This window comes from Myotis lucifugus, unplaced genomic scaffold (genome assembly GCF_000147115.1).
Source record: "Myotis lucifugus unplaced genomic scaffold, Myoluc2.0 scaffold_19, whole genome shotgun sequence".
Lineage (NCBI taxonomy): Eukaryota > Metazoa > Chordata > Mammalia > Chiroptera > Vespertilionidae > Myotis > Myotis lucifugus.
Window position 1 is genome coordinate 3,036,014 of NW_005871067.1, and position 12,833 is coordinate 3,048,846.

The 12,833-nt window shown below is 38.9% G+C and overlaps 1 protein-coding gene across 18 annotated transcripts in view; it reads right to left on the reverse strand.

The window, feature by feature from the left end:
- Nucleotides 1-6,787: 6,787 nt before the first annotated feature.
- The window catches only part of ZMYM2 (zinc finger MYM-type containing 2), a 150,278-nt gene continuing 144,232 nt past the window's right edge, over nt 6,788-12,833 (reverse strand). For 9 of the 18 annotated variants that reach the window (XM_014452884.2, XM_023751130.1, XM_023751129.1 and 6 more), the window contains 4 exons: nt 12,460-12,574; nt 11,574-11,825; nt 11,138-11,258; nt 6,788-7,636 (listed from right to left, as the gene is read on the reverse strand). In XM_014452884.2, coding sequence (XP_014308370.1) covers nt 7,444-7,636; nt 11,138-11,258; nt 11,574-11,825; nt 12,460-12,574 — 681 coding nt within the window. In that variant the 3' untranslated portion in view covers nt 6,788-7,443. Of the gene's footprint in view, nt 7,637-11,137; nt 11,259-11,573; nt 11,826-11,912; nt 12,108-12,459; nt 12,575-12,833 lie in introns of those variants that run through there. The other 9 variants (XR_002828421.1, XR_002828417.1, XM_006085480.3 and 6 more) reach the window with 8 other exon arrangements.

Here is a 12,833-nt window from a genome sequence, read left to right on the forward strand (position 1 = left end):
AGTTAACAACAAATCCTTCCATACACATGAAGTTTCTCTTAATGAATGCGACCGAAAAGCCTAAGGAATATATATTTGCCACCCAATACAAGAGAATAAAACAAGTTACATGAGAAAAATATCTTTATTATGTTCTATTCCATTCAACTCTAGTTCATTTTTTTTTTTAAGTTGTGGGCCGATTTTTTGACTGTATGTTTTTAACCCAGGTGTTAAAAATGCAGCTCTCAGGGACCCACCCCAGATCTACTAAGTCAATCTCCAGGGCATAGATCAGAAATCTACATTTTAAAAAACTTCACAAGTGATTTTTTTTGGTTAATCCTCATCGAAGGACATTTTTTTCATTGACTGTCAGAGAGAAGGGAGGGAGGGAGGCAGGATGGAGGAGGCAGGAAGAGAGGAAGGGGGGAGGGAGGGAGGAAGGGGGGAGAGAGGGAGACAGAGAGACAGACAGAGAGACAGACACATTGCCCTGACAGGGGCTGGGGACCAAACCTGCAACTCAGGTAAGTTGACCAGGAATCGAACCCGAGACCCTCTGGTGTGGAGGCTGACACTCTAACCATTGAGTAACACTGGCCAGGGCCACAAGTGATTTTAAAGTGCTTATACTTTGTATAATATACAAGTCGTCAAGCCCTATATCCAGGTCCCCTTGGTCTTCATAAGGGGAAGGTGACAGGAACAAATCAGACACACACACACACACACACACACACACACACACACACACAGAAACACAAGTGCTCAAAGGCACACCAAAAATCAGGTGCTACTTCATGGATCATAGATCTTCATATTTTTAGTGGTTTCTTTATTTTCAAAATTCTTGAACTTGAAAGTACTTATAATCACTAATTCACTCAACAAACATTTATTAATACCTAGTATGTGCCAGGACCCTTTCTAGGTACCTGGGACATGGCAGGGAAAGCAGTCCTTACCCTATGAGCTTTACATTCTGGCGAACTAACTCTGCCCTTGCAGCATGATGACTGATTAAAAACTGCATTGAGAACACTAATAACCTCTAAGGGCCTTCAGTGTGGAAGATGTTCACTATTGTTTTCCATTTGCATGTATCTCTGCATCCTCAAATAGTTGGCACCTATTCCTCTCCAGAAGCAGATTGGTGTAATAGAAATCTGAACTGCATTAGGGTCAGAGTTGGGCTCACAAGTGGGCCTTGTATTTGACCTGAGTATTGGTTTCTTTATAATGAAAGAGACTGTGTGCAACGAGGCCTAAGTCCCTACCTTAATCTGAGGTCCCATCTCCCCTATAGAATAAAGTCTTTTCAAGGAGGGCTATCTATCCTATTGTGTAACAAGCAAGAATCACTCAAGTATCTGTTGAAATGAATAAATGACTGGTTCCATGACATGACTTCAGCTAGTCATAAAGGTGGCCCAGCCCTATTGAGGGTATTATGTAATTTATTTTTGAAAAGGGGAAAATTTTGAATTCTAAAACCCCGAAGGGTTTCTCATAAAGGATTATGGTATTCTTATAACAGCATAAACCAAGAAAAAAGCAATTGTGCTATGTACTACTGCCATCTGCTGACACCAACTTAGAACTATAAAAATGTATACAATAGAAAGGCTTAACCTTGCTTATGAGGGCTAAGAGCACCACACCACACCATAACCATGACTTAAAAATATTTGAGATTCTATTTTTAAAAGCAACTGCTATGGGGGGAAAAAAGATCCTCAGTGGAGTTTTTATAAACATAGAAAACTCAGTACGGCCAGCATGGCTCAGTGGTGGAGCACTGACCTATGAACCAGAAGGTTACGGTTTGATTCCTGGTCACATGCCCAGGTTGTGGGCTTGATTCCCAGTGTGGGGTGTGCAGGAAGCAGCTGATAAATGATTCTCTCTCATCACTGATGTTTCTTTATCTCTCTCCCTCTCCTTTCCTCTCTGAAATTAATAAAAATATATTTCAAGAATATATAAAAAATACGGCCAATGCAGCTCAGTGGCTAAGCAACAACCTATGAACCAAATGGTCACGGTTCAATTCCCGGTAAGGCACATGCCTGGGTCGTGGGCTCGATCCCCAGTGTGAGGCATGCAGGAGGCAGCCAATCAATGATTCTCTTTCATCATTGATGTTGCTCTCTCTCTCCCCCCCTCTCCCTTCTTCTCTAAAATCAATTTTTTTTTTTAATGATCTGGGCAGGTAGGTGGCTCAGTTGGTTGGAGTGTCATCCCAAACACCTAAAGGTTGTGGGTTCAATTCCCTATTAGGGCATATACCTAGGTTGCGGATTTTGATCCCTGGATGGGGAACATACAGGAGGCAACCAATTGATGTTTCTCTCTCTCATCAATGTATGTTTCACCCTCCGCTTCCTTTCTCTAAAATCAATAAAAACATATCCTCAAGGTGAGAATTAAGAAATATATATGGATATACTGAACCTTGTATGTTCCATCCACACAACATAACCCAGAAGTTGAATTACACACCTTGATTTGATGTAGTGTAATATCTTTTGGAATTATCTCTAATCCCTTGGAGTGCTATTTTTAACTACTCTTGTAGTAAATTGGTCTGAAAGCCAGAGATGAGCACTGATTCCATCACAACAGAACCCTTAATATAATCAGAAATTGCTCCACTGACCATTTCTAACAGAGCTGAAACCAGTGATGTCAAGGTTACAGGAATCTAATGTTTTATATAAATACAGATGGCAGTAAATCTATGAATCCTACTCTAGACCACAATAGCTCTTTAGGGTATTTCTGAGTGTTCACAATCTTCCCTGTTGTAAATTTCCATGAATATGTTCTCTATATGTTCACACAACAGTGTATCTTGTTTACCACCCATAGGTATAAGCTTTGAAACATAATGTCTTCTTAATCTTTTATTTTCCCTTCCTCCTTAGGGGCACAGAGAAAATATGTTAACAAAGATTTGTTGTTTAAGTTTTGTGTTAATTCATTTGCATGACTTTACTTCTGAGTAGTTATCTGAACAGCACTTATAAAGTGTTAAGGCTATTTTAGGAAAGATCATCCCCTTCTCCAATGTACTTCTAAATAAAAGGATTCAAACATACATCTGTAAAATTTACTACTAATTCTCTAAGTACAATACCAACCATACTTAATTTGAAACTCCAGATTCAGAAATCAAGGCAATGCCTTCATTTCACAGATAAAGAAATTGAAGCCCAGACAAAATAAAGCACCTCATGTTTCAGAAAGAGCTAATTGTTTCTTTCACTGTGCTACAACAGAAATTACGCTGTTAGGATTTACAACTGTCCTCAGTGACACAGTGACCTCCCATCCCATGGTAGACTCACATGTTTGTGGCGCTCTCTTTGGTTCTATTCTTAATTAAATCTTAGCTTCTCTTTGTTTTGTTTTTGTTTGTTTGTTTTCCCTCAAAAGGCCTAAATTTGTGAATTTGTTTAACCTGCCCAGATTTCAGGGACAACTTCTCTTATCCAGTTCATTATAAGGGAGAAGACCACAGCGGCTTATTTGAAGTGTCCCTCTAATATCTAGCTTCTAAGTAAAGAAAAAAGCACAATGAGGTATCACTCTAGGTCAATGGTTCTCAACCTGTGGGTCGCGACCCCTTTGGTGGTTGAACAACCCTTTCACAGGGGTCGCCTAAGACCATCCTGCATATCAGATATTTACATTACGATTCATAACAGTAGCAACATTACAGTTATGAAGTAGCAACGAAAATAATTTTATGGTTGGGTCTTTAAAAGGCCAGAAGGTTGAGAACCACTGCTCTAGGTGTTTCTACTCTCAGACTCAGACTAATGCAGTTAAGCTGTTCTAAACACCAACTTCTAAATTTATAACATTTTGTTAGTAGGAGTATTTTCAAGTATGATATACCCAGAAACAACAAAAAAGTACTTAACACTGGACAACGCATTAAAAATAGTCTATTCCTAAGAAAACAGCAGAATGGAATAACTGAAATTCAAAGAACTATTCTAAAAATAACTAAGGGGGTAAACCCCAAAATACTGTAATTTAGTTAAAGAAATTTATTCTTTAAAAATATTTTCATGTACACTTCTATAACTTTTGTTTGAGGGGAACAAAGAGATTATCCTACAGTGAAACTTAACTTAGAACATAAGTGGCATTATGTATAACAATACATTTTGGAAATAACTGGCAAAATAAAGTGTAAATTTTTATAGTGATGTAAGACTGCAAGTTATTTAAAATCTCAGATGAAACGAACCCACATTAGAGTAGCACAAATCAAAAATTTGTAATTTTATGACTTCTCCAATACTGTCATACTTAATACTATGCATACACAAGTTACCCCATTCCCAAATTACAATTGGCCAGGACAAAGGGAAATTCCATGAGAAAAAGTAACAAAAGTTTGGATGCACAGCACAATATGCATCCTCTTCCTATATGAATATGTTTAACACACTGGTAACAACTCCATGTAATAAAAGAAAAACCATGAACTATTTAAACAAAATAGTTCCCCCCGAAATAAATCCCCCCCCCGAAAATACTTCTTGTCTAGAAAAATCCTTTAATATATTACCTAATACAGTTAAAAGCCTAAAAAATGTGTTAAGATTTAATTTGCATGCAAAATTCACTTCTCTCAATATGTATAAAAACTTTTTCATCAGTTCAATTTAAATGGCAAAATCTCAGAACAGAAAAATACAGCATCTCTAATAGACATCTAAAGGCAATAAAGTTGTATTTATAGGATGCTATAATCAGTAATTACTAAGAAGCAGAAATAAACTGCTATCCTTTTTCTCAGCAGTCAGCTATGACCACACAAAATAGGGAGATCCAGAAACCAATGAATGCATTCTAGGTAAAACAAAGCTTCACAGAATAAACAATTCTCATTAAATAGTTTGTTTTTTTCTTTTCACCTGAGAGTCAAGTTATCAATCATTAGATTGTAATAAAAAGAAAGCCAGGAGCTCTAAATCCTCAATCATATCAAGATCAAAATTATATCGACATTTCTGTTTAGAAAAGCTAAAATATACAAAAAAGGAAATGTAAATAGCAAGACGGGGTGCTTAATAGTAGGACCATGGCAGAAATGTGCGGTATTTGGTAAAATACATGTTGACATTTGGGAGAAAGTTTATTGCTCTGATGGACTACAGCACCACTTTCAAGAAGGAAAGACAATTAGGGTTAACCACCTTTCTATCAGCAAGATGCATTTATAGGAAAATTCTTAAAAGAAGTAGGGATGAAGAAACTTTTGTATTACATATTTTAAAAATGTTACCCATTTTTCTTCATCCAATAGACAATAAGTAATCTATTTTAGTAAAGTATTATCAGATTTGTTACTATCTGACCATCAAGTTAACAATATAAAATTAAATAATGGACAGAAACATTACTCAAACTTATAAGACAAGATAGAGTATTATGAAGTAAGCAATTTTTATGCCAAAATATTTCTGATAACGACTACTTAAATATACAGTGATTACACTTATAAATTTTTCCAAATCGTGACTAAGAAAATTTCTTCAGAATGCTAACATTTATCCTAAGGAAAAGAGCAGTTTCTAAGGGATGTGAGACGTAACCTAACCACTGTGGAATAGAGCCCAACTGCCACATACCTGCCCCTAGCAATTTTAGAAATCTAATGTCACTGTGGTGATTGGGGAATTAGAAACAAGAAAACATGACAACGTGCATGCCATATGAAGTCGGCCAAAGGATTTTTTTCTGACAATCTGCAGCTAGCACTTTGCTCAGTTTCTAGAACAGCGGTTCTCAACCTGTGGGTCGCAACCCCCTTTGGGGGGGGGGGGAGGGTTTGAACGACCCTTTCACAGGGGTTGCCTAAGACCATCGGAAAACACATATATAATTACATATTGTTTTTGTGATTAATCACTATGCTTTAATTATGTTCAATTTGTAACATTGAAAATACATCCTGCATATCAGATATTTACATTACGATTCATAACAGTAGCAAAATTACAGTTATGAAGTAGCAACGAAAATAATTTTATGGTTGGGGGTCACCACAACATGAGGAACTGTATTAAAGGGTCGCGGCATTAGGAAGGTTGAGAACCACTGCTCTAGAAGGTAGGATTCTTAAGTAAACATTGTTCTGAAAGAAAAGGTCTGAATGGGTAAGTTGCTATACAGAACACAAAGTTTTTTTAATGCAATCTTCTATAAGAAGTAATTAAAATTTAAAAGCCAAACAGTCTAACAAAGAACGTGATTTCTTTTGAGATAAACTTCATCTATCAGTTTCTTTCTCTGTTTATCAATCATCTCAAACATCAGAATCACTACACTGGTAATCTTTATGGTAACATGTGATGCTACCTTTTGAAACTAGCCTGACTTTTTATAACAACTATTTTAGGAGTGGCATTTCTAAAATTAATTTTATCCAATGTATGCATCGGTCATATTTGAGGACAGACACAAGAATTCTAATAAAATTGGTAACATTTTAGAGCACTACACAGGTATTAAAACATGATCTGTATCCATAGGGGGCAAAACAGAAAAATCAAACTTCTATAAATGAATGAGATTTTGGATACTTATAGTTGGCATAAAAAAGAAAACCAAATTTTACACTTTCTTCAGACATTTTTAAAAAGAAAATGTCTCAATTATCATGTCTTCAATGTCATTATTCTCATACATATATATTTAAATTAACTGAAGTGATGCAGAAAGCCACAAATGAGAAAAGGACACTAAGGTTTTAATAAGGGGAACAGATGCAGAAAGCCACAAATGAGAAAAGGACACTAAGGTTTTAATAAGGGGAACAAAAGTTATTTTCACCAGTATAGATTCACATTACAGTACACCAATATTGACAGCATTCTCTTGTCTATTTTTGGTACAGAAGATGGTCTCTCTCTACATAACCTTGTAAGGCTTCGGTAACTAAAACATAAAATAAAACAAAACAAACAGCCTATTAGTTTACAGTTTATTTTAAAAATTCTGAAAGACACTCCAAGTTCTAAACTTTTAGTAGTGCTACCCATACACAACCATGTGGTCAAGAACCCAGTAAAAGAGCCAGCCCCCTTCCTTCAAGGAAGCGTTGCAACAGTAGAATTGTGCAATATGGATGTTTCTTACTACAAGGAAAAAATTATACATGGCACATTCTCATTCATATTTTGTAATGTAAAAAGTTACAAACATACCTAATCAAATAAATAATAAAAAAATTTGAATGTATTTAAGTATACTAAAACAACTACATAGAATAATGGCAACTTTCACTCACAGATTATTTACATGGTAATACCCAGTGTGGGTACACTGCTACAAAACTCAAAACAGAAGAAGTAAACTTGAAATGTTTTCCATAGTAAAGATCTAGCAGCATGACTATCTAATGCTGTTTTATCCCAAATGCTTCTGAAATGTTCCTTTTTAGTCTGTGTCTTCATCCAGTTCATAATAGTCTTTATCATAAATATCTTTTACTAAAAGAACCCGTACAAGCATATTTTCCAAGGTGTTTCGGTCCAGTGAAGTCGATGTATACCAGACAGGGCTATCTGTAGAACTAGAGCATTCTGGTTGCAAATAAAAAACATCCATTCTCTGATTAAGATTCTGTGGACTTTGGGAGAAAGGAGAAAGTCAATTTTACAGTATATGTACAAAATTCCCCACAACTTTCTGTTCTTCTTTAAGGAATATTTCCATGACCACTAACCACATTATGTCGTCAGAACATATGCTCCTCATTACCTAAGTTAAATACTCTATCCTTCAGACATTTTGAAAGTTAATTTCTGTGATAAAAGATTATTTTTCATCATAATTTAAATCATGTTCTTCACTGAATCCAAGACACCATTACTTGAAATATTATTTTAATTATTTTAAATAATTAAACAAGTAAAACACTGCCAATTATCATTTTTAAATGCATCAACTGTAACATGCAGCCCAGTTTCAGAGATGGTAAAATGTGAAAAATGTTTCTTAGAATTGATGAAATATGGTAGCACATAAAATAAAAATACCAGCATTACACAATAGAGCTTAATTTTTAAAATAACAAGATAACACTCAGATAGGAACTTCTGATTAACAAATAGTTACTACCACGGGAAGATCCTAATTCTGTTGCAACCAAATAGAGCCACCCCCAAACCATCATCAGAAATATTACCAACATGCTATAGGTGACATTACTATTTTTATGGGTTCTTGAGAGCTAACTTGGGGACCTAACAAGAATTTATAAAACTGATTATATAAGAATCAGAAAATACATTGATGCTAACCTTTTGAAAATTAGAGTGCATATTTAATGGACAAGAATAAAGTAATTTATGGTCTCTAAACATATCATTGGTTTAAAATATTTTTAAATGTCTGTTGGTATCAGATTAGGGAGGAAATAGTGGTATAGCTGAAAAGCATAGTGCTTTCAGAACACTTTTATCTTTCAGACCTTCTTAAGGGGCAATTTTCTCTTGAATGTATGTATTTCATTTTCCTCTCCCCCTATCTAGCCTACCTTTGAACTTACCTTTTGTCCATAGATAGCATGGTAAACTATAGCTCATCACTTGTTTGTGTAAAGTTTTATTGTAACACATTCATGACTGTTACTTATATACTAGAGGCCTGGTGCACAGATTCGTGCACTGGTGGGGTCCCTCGGGCTGGCCTGTGGGGATCGAGCCAAAACCGGCTCTCCAACATCCCCCCCGGGGTCCCAGATTGCAAGACGGTGGTTCTGAGGTGACACACCCTGGAATTGGGCTCTCTCCTCTCTGGTTCCAGGTGTGTCACCTGAGAACTGCAGCTGCCAAATCACCACAGCTTGCCAGCTCCTGCGTTGAGCATCTGTCCCCTGATGGTCAGTGCATGTCATACCTACTGGTCGAAAGGTTGCTTAGGCTTTTATGTATGTACTAGAGGCCCAGTGCACAAAAATTTGTGCACGGGGGGGTGGGGGGTGGGGGGGGAGAGGGGGTCCCTCAGCCCAGCCTGTGCCCTCTCGCAGTCTGGGAACCCTCGGGAGATAATGACCTGCTGGCTTAGGCCTGCTCCCGGGTGGCAGAGGGCAGGCCCAATCCCTAGGTGCAGCCCCTGGTCGGGCTCAAAGCAGGGCTGATTGGGGAGTTGGGGCGCCACCCCCTGTAATGCACAGAGCAGGGCAGATCGGGAGGTTGCGATGCCACCCCTAGTCACACTCAGGGTAGGGCCAATTAGGGGGTTGGGGCACCGCCCTCTGTCACACTCAAGGCAGGGTCGATAGGGAGGTTGCGGAGCCACCCCCGTCACGCACAGAGCAGGGCCGATCAGGGGGTTGGGGCGCTGCCCCGTCATGCACAGAGCAGAGCCCATCAGGGGGTTGGGGCTCCGTACCCTGTCATGCACAGAGCAGGGCCGATCAGGGGGTTGAGGAGCTCCCCCCTGTCACGCACAGAGCAGGGCCGATCAGGGGGTTGAGGAGCTCCCCCCTGTCACACACAGAGCAGGGCCCATCAGGGGGTTGAGGAGCTCCCCCTGTCATACACAGAGCAGGGCGGATCAGGGAGTTGGGGAGCTCCCCCCTGTCACGCACAGAGCAGGGCCGATCAGGGGGTTGAGGAGCTCCCCCGTCACGCACAGAGCAGGGCCGATCAGGGGGTTGAGGAGCTCCCCCGTCACGCACAGAGCAGGGCTGATAGGGGAGTTGAGGCACCGCCCCCTGTCATACACAGAGCAGGGCGGATCAGGGGGTTGGGGCGCCGCCACTGTCACACTCAGGCAGGGCCGATGGGGAGGTTATGGCTCTACCCCGTCACACACAGAGCAGGGCCCGTGGGAGGGGTGGGGGGTTGGGACGCCGCACCCTGTCACACACAGAGCCGCAGGGCGATCAGGGGGTTGGGGAGCTCCCTCCTATCAGGCACAGAGCAGGGCTGATCAGGGGGTTGGGGCGCCTTCCCCTGTCATGAACAGAGCAGGGCGGATAGGGAGGTTGTGGCCCTGCCCCCTGTCACGCACAAAGCCGCAGGGCAATCAGGGGGTTTGGTCACTGCCCCGTCACGCTGTTCCCGGTGCCGGGAGGCCTCGCGGCTCCACTGATCCCGGTGCTGGGAGGCATATTACCCTTTTACTATATAGGATAGAGGCCTGGTGCATGGGTGGGGGCCGGCTGGTTTGCCCTGAAGGGTGTCCTGGATCAGGGTGGGGGTCCCCACTGGGGTGCCTGGCCAGCCTGGATGAGGGGTTGAGGGCCGTTTTCAGGCTGGCGGGTGACTGAAGCTCCCAACCTGTCCTTTTTTTCTTTTTATTCTGGGCCAGCTTTAGCTCTGAGGCTTGGCTCCAGCTCTGAGGCCTCGGCTGCCGAAAGCAGGTTTCTGGCCTTTGTTTACCTTCTGTATTTGAAACAATGTTGTGGTCCTGTTGGCTGAAGCCCGGCTGACTAAAGCAGGTTTCTGGGGTTTTGTTTAGCTTCTATATTTGTTACAATGTTTCTTAGAGAGCAGCTGAGAGGCCGGCAAGGCAGGCAGGGAACCTGGCTTCCTCCGTCACTGAAGCAAGCAGCCTCCCTGTTCGCGTCAGCTGCCTGGCTGCCAGCCGCCATCTTGGCTGGCAGTTAATTTGCATATCTCCCTGATTAGCCAATGGGAAGGGTAGCGGAGGTACGGCTAATTACCATGTTTCTCTTTTATTAGATAGGATATAGATAGTATATGGCTGCTTTCTAGCTATAAAAGCAGAATTGACAAGCTGCAATAAAGATTCTATAGCCTTAAAAAAGCCTAAAATATTTACCTGACCCTTTGCAAAAAAGATTTGTGCCCCCTACCTTACAGTCATTAGAAGTGCTATAATTTAAAAGATTACAGGATTATGAAAAGACAGTAAGTAGTAATTTCATTAGTAAAGAGCAATTTTTTAACATATGCTTGAATCCTAAAGTATAAAATATAAATCCTAAAGTATAAAATATTATATATTTTATAATATTGGGACTAAAAATGTTACGATTAAATGGAATTAGATATAAGTGAGAAATCTAAAGAAGGATCAGTGGGAAATGTCACTTCTTGTTAATGTTAAATTCAAGGCAACTAACATGATTTTAAAATTAAGTATCATTAACACTTACCTTTTAGACAAGTAGCATTCAAACATTTTCACAGGACATCTAGAAGGATTAGCTGTATTTTCAATTTGTTCAAATACTGGCTCATCATCTTCATGTTTTCTTTTTCCAGTAGTAATTTTATCTTAAAAAATAAAAATCGTGTGAATTTCCTAAGCCCAATCTTGAAGAAAGATAGTACTGCCCACTCTATTCAGTTCTAGTATCTGTTTTACCAAAGAATGGGACTAGGTATCCTGCAGAGACCTAAGTGTGGCTTCTGGTAATTAATAATTTTTCAAACAAAATGAACTGAGATATTTTAAGGAGACATAGTCTGTCTTATTTTTATGCAAATGACAGTCCTAGGGTTCTTAACAAGTGGCCTAGGTAATCTTTAGTAAGGCAAAGTTTGGCTATCTCTATCACAGACAATCCCAAATAAAAATCTGTTATATACCTTCATTATCTGTTCCACATAAGGAAGACACTTGGTATCGAAGACATGCTTTGTTTTCCATTGTTAAAGGATTTTTTTTCCAATGCCTAAACACAGTGCCAAAGGACAGTCTTAAGTGTTGTTCCACTGTTTTCAAGCCAAAATACTTAGTGTTAAAGTAGAACAGGGTATTCAGAAGAGCTATTGGAGAATGTGAGCCTAGTTGTTTTATCCTCCAGAGATAATCTTCTTCAACTCGAGAAAATATTGACCCTTAAATAGAGAGAAATATTTTTTTTAATTATAATAAAGGAAATAGTTTTCATTTACCATCTAGACAGAGTTAATTTAAGAACAAACCTATTGCCATCTTCCATTCACACCAGGTCAACTGGAATGAATTTCAGGATTTTCTATGCAGCAGACTAGCAATACGGAGGCTAGGGAACACAAGAGACTGGAACTAGTACTTCTGTTGTAAGGGACTGGATGTTTGCTTCTATTCCAAAGGGTAAGTAGACAATGGTCAGAAAGAAATTTAAATCTGTAGAATTCCTGAGAAAAATAGGTGATTCCATTCATAAACATTTTTACTTCACACATCTAAAACAGAGGTTTAATCTTAGATAAATTTACATCATACTCTCTACAAGAGGCTTAAGAAGTAAATATCCAGTTTCTTACTCCAGAGAAAGAAGGCCACATTTATTACAAAGCTCTTCATAAACACTAGTTATCAACTATACTCATTTCTAATTCCTCAAAAGATGAACCATTGAGTTCACAAATAAGTACTCTGAAAAATATGCTAATTTAAATTATTTCCTTATTATATTTAATGTACATTCTGTAAAATTAAAAATCCCAGTAGCAAGTTAGCAAATGCTTTATTTCAAAAGAGCATTACCATCTGGAAGTATGCTTGGCTGCCAACTTCGGAGGATTTTATTCAATTCTTGCTCAAATGTCTGGTATCCTGGATCGATAAATATGTTGTCTTTTCGATTACTACCACACAAATACTAAAAAAAAATAATAATAATAATAATTCTTGAAGGAAAACCAGCTAATTATAAATAGTGAGCATATTATTTGTATTCTATATTATTTAAGAATAAAATAAACAAAGATTATGTCTAAGAGAAACAAGCATACTAATAAAACCTGAGAGATTACTGGCTTTCTCTATATATCTAGAAATCATAAAGAATCATAAGTTACCAATTACTCTGTTGCTTGGATGAGAATCTATGGTCTGTCAGATAAAATACAGAATTTCTG